Source organism: Prosopis cineraria, unplaced genomic scaffold (genome assembly GCF_029017545.1).
Source record: "Prosopis cineraria cultivar Desert tree isolate PC_DT_omini unplaced genomic scaffold, ASM2901754v1 PC4, whole genome shotgun sequence".
Taxonomy (NCBI): domain Eukaryota; kingdom Viridiplantae; phylum Streptophyta; class Magnoliopsida; order Fabales; family Fabaceae; genus Prosopis; species Prosopis cineraria.
This window is the reverse complement of record NW_026555335.1, coordinates 27,489,980-27,506,763: the sequence shown is the minus strand read 5'-3', so window position 1 is coordinate 27,506,763 and position 16,784 is coordinate 27,489,980. Positions and strand designations below refer to the sequence as shown.

The window sequence follows — 16,784 nt, the reverse complement described above, 5'->3', positions numbered from 1 at the left end:
TCCTAAGATACCTAAAGGGAAATCCTGGGCGAGGTTTACTGTTTCAAAACATGAACAAAGGAACCATAGAGGTGTATACAGATGCAGATTGGGGTGGACATCACCAAGACAGGAGATCTACTTCTGGGTATTGCTCATTTGTATGGGGAAATCTGGTTTCTTAGAAGAGTCAAAAGCAGAGAGTTGTATCCAAAACAGTGCTGAATCTGAGTTGAGAGCTCTTGCTCAAGGCATAATGGAAGAGTTGTGGCTAAAAGGGTTCTGAAAGAAATACATGTCCAACTTGATCTGCCTCTCAAACTATATTGTGATAATAAGGCTGCCATAAGTATGGCATTGAATCCTATCCAACATGAGAGGGTCCAAGCATGTGGAGATAGACAGGCACTTTATTAGAGAAAAGGTGGAAGATGGAATTGTATGCCTAGCCTTCCTACCGACAATCTCCAAGTAGCAGATGTGTTGACAAAGGGGTTACACAACCCGCTTTTGATAATTGTATAAGCAAGTTGGACATGATTAGCATCTATGATCCAACTTGAGGGGGAGTGTGAGAATAATTACAGGAATTAGAGGGATATGTCCCATAAAAATAGAGATTTGATAGGATTGGGTACATCCCATAAAAATAGAGATTTGATAGGATTGGGTCATTAGGAGTAATATTTGATTTTATTTCCTTTTTTTGTTTTTTCCTTTTATAGAAGGTTTTTGGTACGTGTATATATTCTGACCATATTACTGAATAAGATTCATTCGGTTCCTTCCTCTGGCTTGTCTTCGACCACAGCTAACAACCTGATGACTGAACCAAAAAAATATACATTTAGTTGAGGTTGCTCATTCTTTTCTGCTAACCACAAATGTGCCCAAATACTTTTGGAGGGAAGCCATTCTCATAGCCACTTACCTCATTAATCACATGCCAAGTAAAAAAGTGTCTTACTCTACTCCACTTGAATGCCTTTGCCAAACACACTCACTCATCTTGAGACCAATCTTCCCTTGAAAATTTTTAGATGCTCTACCTTTGTTCATCTCCATTCATCCTCCAAATTGAGTCTCAAGCTGCCAAGTGTGTGGTCTTGGGTTACTCTTCTACCCAAAAAGGCTGTAAGTGCTTTGATCCTTTTTCCATGTGTCTCTTTGTTAGCCATGATGTCACTTTCTATGAACATGAGCCCTTCTACCCATCTCCTTCAATTCAAGGGGAGCATTGAAGTGTATTTTAGTTGACTCTTGACCATGAGTATTTCTCCTATTGACTCTCTTAACCATCATACTTCTCTTGATACTTTTCTTGAGCTTGTACTTGTACCTGTATCTGTACCTTTCATGCTAGAAGCAAAGGAAAATATAGGTTCAAGGGGAGACAAAGATGCAAGTACTAAGGGTAAAGAGATCAAAGTTTTACACGGAAGATGAAACAGGGTATAAAGGCCCTCATAACTGAGGCACTACCACATCATAACCAATGGGAGATTCTGGGAAAGAAAGTCTAGGAGAGGAAGGTGAGAATATTAATGAAAACCTTGATATGGGGAATATCTCAGAAGATGATCTAGAATTGCTAATTTCCCTTAGGAACAACATCCCATACAAAAATATTTGTCATATGAAGCCCTATCTCCTGGTGTAATACAGATGATGTTAGTATTTCTAATGACATCTATGAGACCCTAAAAACAATGGGATGGAGAGAAGCCATCCTAGAGGAAATGAAAGCATTAGAAGAAAATGGGACTTAGGAGGTTTCACAAAAGCCGAGGAACAAGAAGCTAGTATGTTGCAAATGGATCTTTACCCTAAATATAAGGCTAATGGCAGCCTCGATAAGTTGAAGATCCGATTGGTGGCTAAAGGGTACACATAGACTTATGGCGTTGATTACCAAGAAACTTTCATACCAGTGGCAATATTGAATACTATCAAGGTATTGCTATCTATAGCAACCATCACACCAACTGGACAAAAAAAAATGCCTTCCTGAATGGAGAATTGAAAGAAGAAATTTATATGACTTTGCCCCCCAACTTCACTGAGGGAAGGGTTGACCTGGTATGCAAATTAAAGAAATCTTTATATGGTTAGAAGCAGTCCCCATGAGCTTGGTTCGAGATTCTCAAAGGTGTTAAAGTTACAAGGCTATATGGCCATTACCCAGATAGAAGACGGACCTTCGATTATTGCTCATTCGTATGGGGAAATCTTGTTACTTGGAAGAGTCAGAAGCAAAGAGTTGTTTCAAAAAGTAGTGTTAAATCTGAGCTACGGGCAATTGTTCAAGGCATAATGGAAGAACTTTGGTTGAAGAGGATATTGGAGGAAATCCATGTCCAACTCGATCTACCACTAAAACTATACTGTGATAATAAGGCCGCCATCAATATGGCCTTGAATCCCATCCAACATGAGAGGTCTAAGCATGTGAAGATAGATAGACACTTCATCAAAGAGAATGTGGAAGATGGAATCATATGCCTAACCTTCCTACCAACAAATCTTCAAGCAACAGATATGTTGACTAAGGGGTTGCATAAACCTACTTTCGAAAGTTGCTTGAATAAGTTGGATATGGTTAGCATCTATAATCCAACTTGAGGGAGAGTGAGAATAGTCAAATTAATATTTGATGTATTCTATTAGAGAGATTTATTCCTTAAATATAGGGATATGATTAGATGGGATCATGGGAGTTAATATTTTATTTTTTGATTTGATTTTACTCCTTGTATAGATTTTATTTGTGATCTGTATATATGTGGCATGCATCTGTGAATGAATATACATAAATTCTCTCTGCTCAAGAAGCCACAGTTAATATCCTGGGCACTATCATTCATTTATGTATTAGATTGGAATCAGATTTGTCATGATCTGATATCTAGGATTTAATTTTTCACATTGTGTTTGATAGTAACAAACCCTAATTTCCCCTTATATATATATATATATATCGCTCAAACCCATGAATAAAATTGAAGCTAAGATATCAATTGCTTAGCTGAATTGTTCACAGGCCATCCACAGAAAAGGAAACATGGCAACTGGTTATGACTCTAAAAGATTTGGTGGGCAAGGTAACCCAACCCAAGTTGTTCAGCCTAAATTACCAAGAGCTAAAATTTAAAAAAAAAAAAAAGTTATTTCCTATTACTATATATGTTTATTTTTTGACTAGCCAAGCCTTTTAATTAGTAATTTGAAAACTATTATAGGCATCTAAGATATCGACAAGGGTTGCTTGAATAAATTTTTCATTTAGAGGATTTACTTAACTACTCCCTCCAGAGCATAATATAAGTCATTAATAATTAATTTACGTTTTTTAAGAAGAAAAAAACTTGCTTAAAATCCTAATTATCTAAAAATTTTCACATCTTTACAATCGTGCCCTAGAGTATAATAAATATAAGATTTGACTTATTCAAAACACTCATTAATAAAATAAGAGCATAATTAGAAAAAATAAATAACATTTACCCAATTCCCTATATTTTGAACCAAGCAAAGCTTTTAAAAACAATTTATATTGTGATCCAAAGGGAGTAACTTTTAATATTAGTAATTTAAAATAAAATGGAAAAATTAATCTGCAAGTCCTTCTAGTTTTATCAGTTTTGAATTAGATCCCTACATTTTATTTTGTTATAATCAAGCCCTTATAATTTAATCAATTAAATATGTTAGTCCCTAAAGATTAAAAATATTAATAAATGTTTTTTTCCCAAAACAAAAATGCTTTTAAAATTTATAGAAAAACTGAGTAAATACTTTTAGCCAAAAGCTAAAAAGAAAATTGATTTATTACTTACCCAATGCACATACTTAGAGAATTGCAATATGATAATGTAAGCTATCAAGTTTCATTTCAAAAATCAAACTTTTTCTTTCTGTATGAATGTTTGTGCATGTTGACATCTTTCAGGGAAATTTTACAGGAACTTTGTTGCAATTATTAGCATTGCCCAAAAAAAAAAACACAAATTAATGAATTACTTGATATTGTTGAATAGTGAATATCAAGCATATGATTAAAGTTCGGACTGAGCATCATTTTTGCTCTCAAACTTTCATGTAGGTTCAGTGAGTGTCCTGAACTTTATTTTGGGTCATTTTTGTCCTTGAAATGTTAAAATCCAACACCACATTGTCCTACCATTCACATGCCGCTTGTTAACCATTATCTGCTGAGGCGGATGTGTTTTATTGACTTTTTTTTAGCCGTGTGGCATCCAAGTGGACGCTTTTCAAGACATGTCTGGTTAGGTTTTTTTAACATTTAAGGGGGGAAATGACCCAAAAGTCAAGTTCAAGACACTATTGTCCCTAAGCGAATACTTCAAGGGCAAAAGTGATCCTATTAAATTCTTATTGGGCTCTACTTGAATGCTATGTTGGCTGGAAAAAGTCAACAAAAAGCATCCAACTAAGTAGATAATGATCAACAAGCAGCACATGAACATTAAGACAATAAGGCATCGGATTTTAAGAGTTCAAAGGAAAAATATGACCCCAAATTGAGTTTAGAAAACCTGAAGACCCTACACAAAAAGTTTGAGGGAAAAAATGACCCTTAACCCCTAAAGTTATAAAACTGCTAAGGTTGAGGTTCATAATAAATAATCTTTATACCTTGCAATCATCAAGCACCAATTACTAGTTTACAGCTTTACATGATTAACACATTCTATCTAGGTGATGAATCACAAAGTCATTAGTAGGGAACCCTGTCCAAGAAAACAGTGAAAGTATATTAAAAATGTTTTGGAAAGAGCATCCAAACCTGAGAACATGCTTCTTGATACCTTCCAACAGCACAGAGAAGATGAGTACCAGATAGTGACCTGTCTGCCCTCACCATGTTGGCTGCAACAACCTAAACAATAGATATGATATTATAAGTAGAACTTGTATGTTGATGCTAAAATATGGTTCCAGGTTTTTTTTTTTTTTTTTTTTTTTTTTTTGCGGTAGAAGGTGTATTCCAGTTAAACTCACCTTAACTGCAAGTTCATGAAGAGACCTTGAAATGGCAGAAGAGAGCGCAACTGCACGGAGAGCATTAACATAGAAGAAGGAGCTCTCAGGAGGAGTTGAAAGCAATAAGTTAACTGCAGCCTCTAGGTTTCCAACTGACACGAGCCTGGCAGTAGATAAGGAAGTGCATAATGAATTTTAACAGAGCCAATAACTTCAAATGTTAGGTCACATTCCCACTCAAACTAAAAATAAAAAGACTAAACTCTGTTTTCGATCATATCAACACTCTGGAATTTGAGAGGGAGAAATATTTCTTATTGATATGAATCTCTATACACCCAAATAGATATATATAAGGGAGAAAAATAGAGAATAAATGCAATACACTCATTTCCTAGTCACTAATCCTGTCTTGGAGTATATTTACAACTAAAACAAGGATATTCCCACATGGGAGAATATTTACAATAAAAAAGTGATTTTCCCACAAATGCTTATCATGGGGTTCAAAAATTTACAATCACACACTAAATGTATAAAGTAACGAACTAATACTAGACTTGGGATTGTTCATGATTAAGTTTAATGGTTTAGTTGTTAAAGGATCAGTCCCCTATCAATTTTGTCCATTGTAGATAGAAACTCATCTAGTGGGATAAAGGCTTGTTGTTGTTATTGTTGTTGTTGTTATTGTAGATAGAAACTCAATTTAATCTCCAATCATTTTCACCTATAGAAGTGGTCCCTTCATTAGTTTTAGAATTTAATATTTCAAATTATGTTTTATTTTATTGGGAGAATTACATCCAAGGATCTGGCAATAAACTTATTCGCAGACAAAAACCAATACAAAATGGATTGTTGTTAAAATGAGAACGTGAACTTGTTTTTTCTTAAATGGAACTTGTTATTAGTCATTGTCTGTGAATAAGTTGCTTGCCAAGTCCTTGAATATGGTTCTCCCTATTTTATTAGTTTGTTCGACTTATAAACATTTAAAATTATATTGATTTTATATTATTTTTATTTATCACTCTAAGCTATGAGACAAACTTTGGAATTGAAGGATTTCTACTTAAGTCAGAGCAAGATAGAATATATGCTTAGAAAATTTAGCAAAAGGCAAGTTAGAAATGATTTTGATCATACGTTAAAGTTTAGGCATATGGGATTGATATTACAAAATAACAATGAAATTGTTGATGTTATGCATAAGATACTAGTTATTGGTTGAAATAAAGGAAGGAATCGAGAGTCATTTGTAACTACAAAGTATCTACAAAGCTTAAACGGGAGTTTTATTAAAATGCTGTAAGATTAGCAATGCTATATAGTAGTGAATGTTGGGTGTTGAAGAACCAACCAAAGCAAAAACACTAGGGTAACAAAGGGAAAGATGTTTGGCTGGATATGTGGTCATACAAGAACAGAAAATACCCATAATGATTGTATACAGAAAAATTAGAGACATCTATCAAGGTGAAAACAGCAGAAAATTGTTTATAGTTGTTTGGTGATGTGAAAAGAAGGTTGAGAGGCAGCAATGAGGAGTTGAGTAAATAATATTTAGCCCAATGAAGAAATGTAGATGGAGTTCAAAATTTAGTGAATGATACATCAGGGGAGATGCCTATTAATGGCATACAATAGCATCATGTGATCCATATGGTCAACCTCATTTAGTAGGGCAGGCTTCTTGTTATTGATACAGATTTAATCATTTATTAGCTTTATAAAATTTTAGTTTGGATTTCCTTGATGTGTTTTATTTTTATTTTCCCTATTATTATCTTGCATTTTATGCAAATCCTATGGCTCCATGTAAGGCCATCACAAAGGCTAGATAACTCGGATTGGTTCATTTATAATAGTTTAACTAGCTTCGCCCACTTTCCTTCTACATCACCTGGTTTCCCAAGAAGATAAAAATCAAGCAAACCAACATCATTTGGAAGCAATGACGTAGGGGCACGTCTAGGTCATCAATAAACCATATATATGCCAACTAATCTGCCTAAAAGAGGGAGAATTTTGGTCAAGAAAAATTAATCAGGGTGCTGAATTGAAAAGGGAGAATTACATCCAAGTCCCACACAAGGAAATTAATTAGTATAAGGACCATTAACAACTGAATTAAGGCCATTGACAATTGAAATGGCCTTAATTCAGTTGTCAATAAACTTTGTAGTAATTAATTTTCTTGTGTGAGATTTTAATGTAATTCTCCCAATTGAAAACTTATCCTCTGGAGGACCAAAATGAGAGAAGAGATCTTGTCATTAATTCACTCATTGAGCCTCAATTGACATATAGAATGAATTAGTATAGCATCAAAATTAGAATGAAAAAGGTGATTTTGAGGATAAAAAACACCTCTTGTGTTCCCATCTTACAAAGAAGGAATAAAGACAATAAAACTGCTCGATAATGATTATTGATTACTAGTGTAATATACATCAAAAAAGTGGAAGAATGGAATTCCGATTTCCTAGACCAAGCCAAACAGGCCATATTAGCTTTGCAACTCTAGTAAAACCATCATATAACAAGTGATATAAGGATGTGACATCAATAGACAATAATGACTTGTAAAATTATTTCTTCAAATACAACTGCTTTTAATAATTTTATGTATTTGTACTACAACTAATGAATATGACATTAGGACTTTCTGCAATTGATCAAGCAAGATTATGTAGTTGTGTAGTTTTAATAAAAAGACAACAGGTTTACTTACTCATGAACACGATTCTGTATAGCCTCTTCACCCTCTAACTTTTTATGCCAAGAAATACGTTCACAAGCAATTTCCCTCAATTCTTCTTGGTCAAAAGTTATCAACTTCAGATGACCTTGACTCTGCTATTTCATATGTAAAAGTCACTTTGATGAATGTTGGCATTGTTACAAATGTTAATCTACTCAAGAAGCTAAAGTAAGGTGAGACACAACAAGGCATGCACAATATATTATCACAGCCTCACAGGATACTATAATACATCTTACCAATGTATCTCGCTTCATTTCTTCTGTTGCAAATTTATTTGATGATATACTAGTCAGTACAGATGTCTCATCAACTTCTGGAATTGACACTGCTACTAGATCTTTCGTTGGAGGCTTTTTCAATAACTTATTTATAAAATAGTTTAGTGCCAGTGGCAATTGTAACCAGAACAGAGCTTCAGAGGATTCACCAAATAGCGCAGCCGCATATGCAAGCCTCATGGCATAGCCATTGTTTAGCACACGAGCATACAAAGTTGACTTCTCATCATCAAGTATACACCCTATAAAAGGGGGACAGGGGGAAAGAAAAGAAAATCAAAAGAATTGGTGCAGGTCAAAAGCCAAAGGTTCAAGAGAAAAATTAGAAATTCCACAAAAGAATGTAGAGACCTTCTTTTCTGTAGGGTTCCAATACTTTTAGAAGCATCTCTGGCACCACAGGGTCACCAAGAGATGGCAAGTCAATCATGTATGTGCGAAGATCCTCAGTGGATGGAGTTTCCTGTATTGAATGAGGCCTATTTTCTGTAGTTGTACTGCAGGTATTGAACCAAGTAGGTTTAACACCCAATTGCAAGATCATCCGCAATGCCTGAAGCAACATCAATCATTATTCACTAGAGCATGGACATAACATCACTAAATCAAATAAGATGCCTTAATGCCTTTTAATTATACTTGAAAAATGCCATATAAACCAAAATTGTCTATCATACAAGCAGAAAATTTTGATAACTTGATTAGACGTGTGACGTGAGATTAATTGGATTCTATAGAATTAGTTAGCTGCCTGAAGTTATTTTTGTTTGGTTGCCTTCATTCCTTGTAGCCAATAAACAAGAAATGAGTTGAGTGTGTATTATTGATTTGAATGTGTTACATTTTCTCTATAACAATGGTATTAGAGGGTGATCTTGGCATCATGCAAAGAATGCACAATGTCTCCCAGGAGATGCCATAGTGAATGTCGAAAATTACAGCAAGGATAGAAGAAATAGTGAAGATAAAATTAAGCATGACCATAATGGCAAAGAAATTTGGGTGTCAAATGGAATGAACCCTCTATAAATCTTTTTACAAAACTTTTCACAAAAACGAAAAAGGAAAAATCAGGGAAATAAGATCACATTATAGTCAGTAACATTAAGAACAAAGCCTAAACTGACTCCAATGTTAATATAAAGGGATGAGAACAGTTGAATTTAAAAACTAATTCATTTCAGAAACCTTGCAGATGATCAAATGAAAACACATTGTATAAACAGAATGAGAATAATTCTACTTTAAAGCATCTCCATTTTACTGCTTAAATGTTTCTGCTGCATCTACATCCATCCACATTAAAACTGATGATAGCATGGTACTGACATCCATACAATGCAGAGACCCATTCCATGAAAATTCAGAATGATAAACAATAACAATAAAATATGATATTAATTCAGTAGATTAAATGCCAGCACAGTACCAGCGCATGTGGCGTAGGAAGTAGTATGGGACAACACAAAGGCACTGGCCGGAATCTTTCCTTTATATTTCTCGGCTGGGGTGCATAGCCAACTCTTTTATCATTTCTGCATAAAAGAAGCACGTATAAATAAGTAATCACAATAAAGTTGACTGAAAACATCAGCATCTGAGGAAGCTTGCTGCTTAAAAACACTCGCCTTAAACAGTTATTAAGCCAAGATCAGACCAGCAAGTTTAATATGTAAGATGAGTATCATGTTGGACTGATTAAAACAATCTTTCATGTTCACCAATCAATTTAGCAAGACTCTAGGATTTAACCTTCCATCAAACTTGGTGCCCTTTATTGTAACCACCTTGGTTACGTCAACATTGTTACCTTGCCAAAAGCCTTCCTGTTGAGAGGTGCCAATCATGTTATTGTTATTGTTATTATTATTATCATTATTGTGGAATTTGACAGGAAAAAATAAATTCTAATGATTTTGAATCTCACATTACACCAGATAGATACACTGAAGGGAGAAGGTAGAGAACAAATTCTAATGAATCCTCATAAATGCTATACACTCATATCCCAGTCACTAATCCTATCTTGGAGCATATTTACAATTAAAAAAAAGGATATTCCCACACTCCCCCTCAAGTTAGATCATAGATATTGATCACATCCAACTTGCTTACTCATTCATCAAACTTTTCCCTTGGCAATCCTTTGGTGAGGACATCAGCAACTTGCTTCCTTATTAGGACGTATATCAAGCATACTACACCACTTTCAATCTTTTCCTTGATGAAATATCTGTCTACTTCCAAATATTTTGTTCAATCATGCTGAACTAGATTATGAGATATATTTATAGCTGCCTTGCTATAATCTAAGATATTAGGATATAGTAAAAGATATTTATCATCCAAGAATTAGGGTCAGGTTGCTCTTATATTAGAAACCAGTGTACTCATCCTTTTTCATTGAAATAAATGGCAACTTTGAGCCTGACGAAACTCCTCATATTGAGCCTTAAGAAACTCCTCAAGGTAATTATCAATATTTAGGGACATAATAATCCCAAACTAAGCTTCCACTAATGATTTCTTGCACATAGGGAAGGTTTGAATAGAAAGAACCACGCAAAGCAGCATAGAAAGAGATGAAAAACAGGTTCTAGAATGGTTGTTTTGACAGAGTGGCAATGTATGGAGTTCATGCCCACACGCAAGGGAGCTTCACTATTAGATGGAGGTGCATGCAGCAAAGAATGGTAGCAAGGCTTCTGGGCCAGGCTGGATTTGGGTCATTGGACACAATGGTGGTGGTTCTATGGTCTGATGATGGGAACTGTGTGTTTTAGCTTTGACAATGTGAAAACAAAGCGCAAATGGTTTTTCTAGCAAGATCTCTAGTGAGGAAAGCATCCAAGGAGCGTAGAAACTCAAGCTCTAATACCAAATTAATGAAACACACACACACACACGTCCATAGATGATAATAGAAGGGATTTAGGGAGAAGATAGAAAGAAAAGTTGGAGTAAGGAGAAGACAGAAAGCAATGTAGAAGGAGGGAGAGGGGACAACAAAAATGTAGGGGGAAGAGAGATATGAAGAACATTATGGTGGGGGAAGAGAAACCGAGGAGAGAGGGAGATTTTAGCTCTATGGACAAAGCCTTAACATATTTCATCTATAAAAAACAAGTCTCTTCTCAAAAATACATAAGGGGTATAGGCTAATGTTTCATTCATGAGAAGGAAACAGCCCACTTACAACAACAAAATAGTACCTGACTTAATTAAAGCTATCCACTTGCAAGCTATAATAGAAAATAAATGAAAGAAAATGTAAAAGTAAGATAGGTTTCCTTCTGTAGTAGGTTTCCTCAAAATATATTAATTATTATATTCCATCAGCATATCAAAGCCACAAAATCTTCATGACTAATAAGTTAGCCTTGAAAGAAGAATCTTGCATCTTCCATTCTAATTCCTTACATTATGATCCCTAGGTCACCACCATTAATTACAATAGCCTTCACTGCAATTGTTTCTTGCATCACAAGCTTTAATCTCTTCACACTTGTATTGATGAGATCATGGGTACTCCTTATGTTTTTGAGTATCACAACCTTCTGCTTCTTAAGTTGACCTTGACACCTTGAACCTTCATGATTGACACCCCTTGCCTATTGGATCCATTCACAATGCCAATCAACTCCTATTCCTCATATTTTGTGGCATCCAAAAATTCATCTTCTTCCTCATCTAGCACTAACTAAACTATTCACCCAAATCAGTATGAATGGAGAAATCCATTTAGACGTCAACAAAGCAAATTCTATTACCAAGCCATACCCATGGTACTTGCAAACATAGCCAGGTTACATTGCCACCACTTTCTATTTATCTATTTGCAGGCAAGTAATGCAATTGGTACTTCTAGCAAATCTACTTCTATCAATAGCTCATCAAACAGCTCCCCATATTCCATCATTGAACCTTCTTGACACAAATTTTAAATTTGCTTTTACTTGTTTATCCATCCAAGATTTTTGCCCCCAATTCATGGAAATACTCATACTAAGACATGTTTGTCATCTATCCCTTTATAAAATCTAAATGCCACAAAAGAGTTCTCTTCTCCGAGAGGACACTAAAAAGCCTTGTATAAAGCTACAATGGAACCCTCGTCCACCTCTAAAAACTACTAGCATCCATAAGTGCATCCTCTAAATTAACACCATTGAACTAGGGGAACTCAACCTTATCATGTTTAGTTAGAGCATTATACTTTTGCTCCAACATCTCCGCCTTGTCCTCATCCATTCAAAGCACAGGTGTCCATTTGATAGAACCAAACAGTTTCAGGGTAATTCTTTGATATATTATTCAGCTAGGATATATATGTTTACATAATACAGACATTGTGACCCTTAATAGGTAAAGTGAAAGAGACAAAGGAAATAGAATATTCTACATCCTAAAAAATATTTACACCAGAAAAATGAATAAAGCCAAACCTACAATAGAAATAATGACTAGAATAGCCTCATACTAGTAGCTTTATGTCATGAGTGTAATTCATCAACAAACACAATACTAACAAAGTGGTATAAATATAATATCCTCTACCCAAACCAAAATACCCTTCTAGTTCCCTTATAATTAACTAATCATCCCTTGTAGCTAACCCATTGCTAGCTAGACACTTCCTACTACTTCATAACACCTTGGTACTATGCAAGGATAAAAGAATCAAGGATATTCAGAAAATGTCACAGCTATTTATATATGTGAGAGAGAGTCGACTGAAATGCTTCAATTTGTATATACAAACATGAACATGCGATTTACAATATATACACAGTGCTAGGCTAATCTAATCTCTAATTTCTAGCCTATGATAAGGGAAGGAATAATCAGCTTTAATTCTAATGGTCAGAGGTGAAGGAGAAGTGATAATAATAAAAAACAAATCAAGCCTATTTACTATTTACACAATTAATGGGATTTCCACACTCCCCCTCAAGTTGGACTATATATGTCAATCATTTCTAACTTGCCCACAAACATCTCAAACATCTCCTTATTCAAGCCTTTAGTAAAGATATCTGCAGTTTGATTCTGTGACGGCACATGTATGAACGACACAAGACCTCCTTCAATCTTTTCTTTGATAAAGTGTCTATCAACCTCAACATGCTTGGTTCTGTCATGATGAACTGGGTTATGTGAGATGTCTATAGCAGCTTTGCTATCAATGTACAGCTTCATTAGAAGTTCTAACTCAATCCTCAGTTCTTCTAATACCCGTTTTACCCATATCTCTTCACATATACCATGAGCTACTGCTCGAAATTCAGCTTCCGCACTACTCCTTGCAACAACGTTTTGCTTCTTACTCCTCCATGTCACTAGGCTTCCCCACACATACGTGCAATATCCTGATGTTGATCTTCTATCATTATGGGTGCCTGCCCAGTCTGCATTTGTAAATATTTCTACATTTTTCTTCTGTCTTTCGATATAATATTCCTTTTCCAGGTGTGCCCTTCAAGTATCGTATAATCTTGTAAACTGCCTTTAGATGTTTCTCTTTAGGAGTATGAGAATGTTGGCTTGCTACAACTGCAAATGCAATATCTAGTCTAGTATGGGAAAGATAGACAAGTTTCCCAACTAGTCTTTGGTATCTTCCTTTGTCAACATCTTTCCCTTCATTCTCTTCTTCCTATTCATCATCATCATCATCTTCTTCTTCTTCTCCATCATCCTTTTTTATCTTCTTCTTTTTTTATGTTACTTCAATGGGTGTGGTGCTAGGCTTGCACCCTAACATTCCTGTCTCTTTTAGCAGATCGAGAATGTATTTTCTCTGGGATATATAAATCCCTTTTTTAGATCGCGCTACTTCCATTCCCAAAAAATATTTCATTTCCCCTAAGTCTTTGACTTGGAAGGATTTGGCCAATGCCTTTTTAATCTTTTCCATCTCTTCATGGTCATCCCCTATGAGGATGATATCATCCACATATACACTCAGAATGGTTTTCTTTCTTTCCCTGTGCTTGAAGAACAATGTATGATCACTCTATCCTTGAGTGAACCCTTCCTTTCTTAGAACCTGTGTGAACCTTTTGAACCATGCACGAGGTGACTGCTTTAATCCATATAAGGATTTTCTTAATTTACAAACTAGGTTCCTTTTCTAGGCAGGGAATCCAGGTGGTGGCGTCATGTACACTTCTTCCTTTAAGTCTCCATTTAGGAATGCATTCTTTACATCTAACTGATACAATGGCCAATCAAGGTTTGCAGCCAGGGGCATAAGAATTCTTATTGTGTTGAGCTTAGCAACTGGTGCAAATGTCTCTGTATAATCAGTTCCATAGATTTGGGAAAAACCTTTTGCCACAAGACGGGCCTTGAACATTTCAATAGTACCATCTGCTTTGTACTTTACTGTGAATACCCATTTGCAACCTACAGCTTTCTTTCCTTGTGGTATCTCAACCTCTTCGCATGTGCCATTTTGCTTGAGAGCATTCACTTCTTCCATAACAGCGTTTTTCCAATCTAGGGACTATAGTGCTTCTTTGATGCATGTTGGGATTGTAATGCTATCCAAATTGGTTGTGAAGGCTTGAAATCGAGGTGAGAGAGCTTTATAAGAGACAAACTTGTCTATTGGGTGCTTAGTACAGCATCTGGGTTTCTTCCGAAGTGCAATGGGAAGATCCAAATCTTCTTCAACTCCTCCTAGCTGATCACAGTCAGTAATATCTTCTTAAGATTCAGGATTTGTCATTGGTTCAGAATCATGGTTAGCTTCGAGAACTTGGGTCTAGTTCCTTGATGTTTTCCTCCGAACATAGATACGATCATAGAATTTATTAGTGTTTGTTCTCTCCCCCTTATTAGGATCCCCCTTGGTGTTAGGTACATTATCTAGTTCAAGTTCAATTGTTGACTCACAAACTTCAAACGAAAGTTCTAATGCAAGTTCATACTCATAGGGTGATTCTAATTCAGGTTGGAAAGAGGGTTCTAAGGAAGGCTCCAAGTCACTCACACTCTTCCCCTGAGTTGGAGACTTCAAATAAAAGGATTCATCTTCATGGAAGGTGACATCACAACTAACAAAGAATTTCTGTGTATGAGGATCATAGCAGTTGTACCCTTTTTGGGAAGCAGAATATCCAAGAAAAATGCTTTTAACTGCACGAGGGTCAAGTTTACTATTGTGATGAATGTGAACAAAGACAGTGCACCCAAAAACTCACAGTGGAAGGTTGTTTTCAAGGTGAGGAATAAGATGGGTGATGTGAAGAACTTCAAGTGGGGTTTTAAAAGAGAGGATTAAGCTAAGCATTCAATTAATGAGATGAGTGGCGGTAAGGATGGCATCACCCCAATAAAATTTGGGTACATTATGGGTAAGAAGAAGTAGAGTTGGTAAACGAGCCGGCCCTTATGGGCGAAGGCCCTGAAGCCCGGTTATCCCAATTTTATTCTAAAATTGAAGCCCGGCCCTTATTCATAAGGCTCAGGGCCGGGCCCGTAAGTCCGGATAAGAATAAAATAAAATAAAATAAAATTCAACATTAAAATTTATTTAGAATATTTTAAAATTTAACATATATCAAACCAAAGTCTCACATAATCTAAAAAATGAACAAAAAATTTAAAAGTCCAAATAAGATGAAGGCAAACATTATCATCAATCCTAATCAAGATCTCTCTCATTATCATCCATAAATAAAATATTAAAACCCTCAGATGTAGGTCCACTTGTGAAAGATTGAGGCAGAGACTCAATATTAATTATTTCTGCAGCTTCTTCATCATCACCTACAATAATTATTAATTAAATTGTTTTATTATCAAATATATATATACATATATCACAAGATAAAATATAAAAATTACTATAAAATGGCACAAAACAATTCAACCAATTGCTGGTACAAAATACAAATCAATGTTTGCACATTATCTGGAAAGAGGTGAAAACAATACTTTGTGAATAGTAAAACGGGCTTCACGGGCCGCTCGGGCCCGAGCCCGTTTTTCTAGGGCTTAAAAGGGCCGGACTTCGAAGCCCGGTTACCTTAAAAAATGCCAAATTTTTAAGCCCGAACCCTTATTAAAATGGACTTAAACAGGCAGCCCGTCAAGCCCAGCTCTTATTCCCGACTCTAAGAAGAAGGGCTCTAGCAATCTCTAAAAGGTGCCGATTTTTTCTTTCAGCTATGCCATTCTGTTGGGGTAAAGGAGGAGGGTTGTGTTAGGCCATCAACAGCCAATGTAAAACTTTGTTGAATCTATCATGAATATGAACAATAGACGTTATAATATTAATGCTAGGTCGTTGCCCGTAAGTAACGCGCTGCATGGCTCGAGTACAGTGATAAGTGAGTTAGAGCTGCTGCATCGGCGCCCGGATGTAGTGTTAAATGAGCAAGGGCTACCGCGTCATTCTGGACGCACGCGGCTAAAGAAGTTAGTCCATAAGAGCAAAATTAGATTTAGTACTTGGAATGTTGGGACATTGAATTGTAAATCTGTAGAGGTTGTAGGGGTTATGATTCAAAGGAAAATCAATATCTTTTGCCTGCAAGAAACAAAATGGCGTGAAGAAGAAGTTAAGAATATTCAAGGTTTCAAACTTTGATATATAGGAAAAGTAAGTGCACGCAATGGAGTAGGCATCATTATAGATAAGGAGTGGAAAAGAACGTTGTAGAAGTTAGCAGAATTGAAGACAGAATTATTTCCTTAAAAATGATAATTGGACGTGAAACTGTTAATATTGTTAGCGCTTATGC

General features: G+C 35.6%; 1 protein-coding gene across 1 annotated transcript in view; it reads right to left on the bottom strand.

The window, feature by feature from the left end:
• Positions 1 to 4,526: 4,526 nt before the first annotated feature.
• Positions 4,527 to 16,784, bottom strand: part of LOC129308926 (uncharacterized) — a 50,987-nt gene continuing 38,729 nt past the window's right edge. Inside the window, exons 12-18 of the mRNA XM_054950289.1 lie at positions 9,461 to 9,566; positions 8,383 to 8,584; positions 7,990 to 8,273; positions 7,721 to 7,845; positions 5,002 to 5,146; positions 4,787 to 4,879; positions 4,527 to 4,544 (exon numbers count right to left, since the gene is read on the bottom strand). Of these exons, the coding sequence (XP_054806264.1) occupies positions 4,527 to 4,544; positions 4,787 to 4,879; positions 5,002 to 5,146; positions 7,721 to 7,845; positions 7,990 to 8,273; positions 8,383 to 8,584; positions 9,461 to 9,566 (973 nt within the window). The remainder of the gene's footprint in view (positions 4,545 to 4,786; positions 4,880 to 5,001; positions 5,147 to 7,720; positions 7,846 to 7,989; positions 8,274 to 8,382; positions 8,585 to 9,460; positions 9,567 to 16,784) is intronic.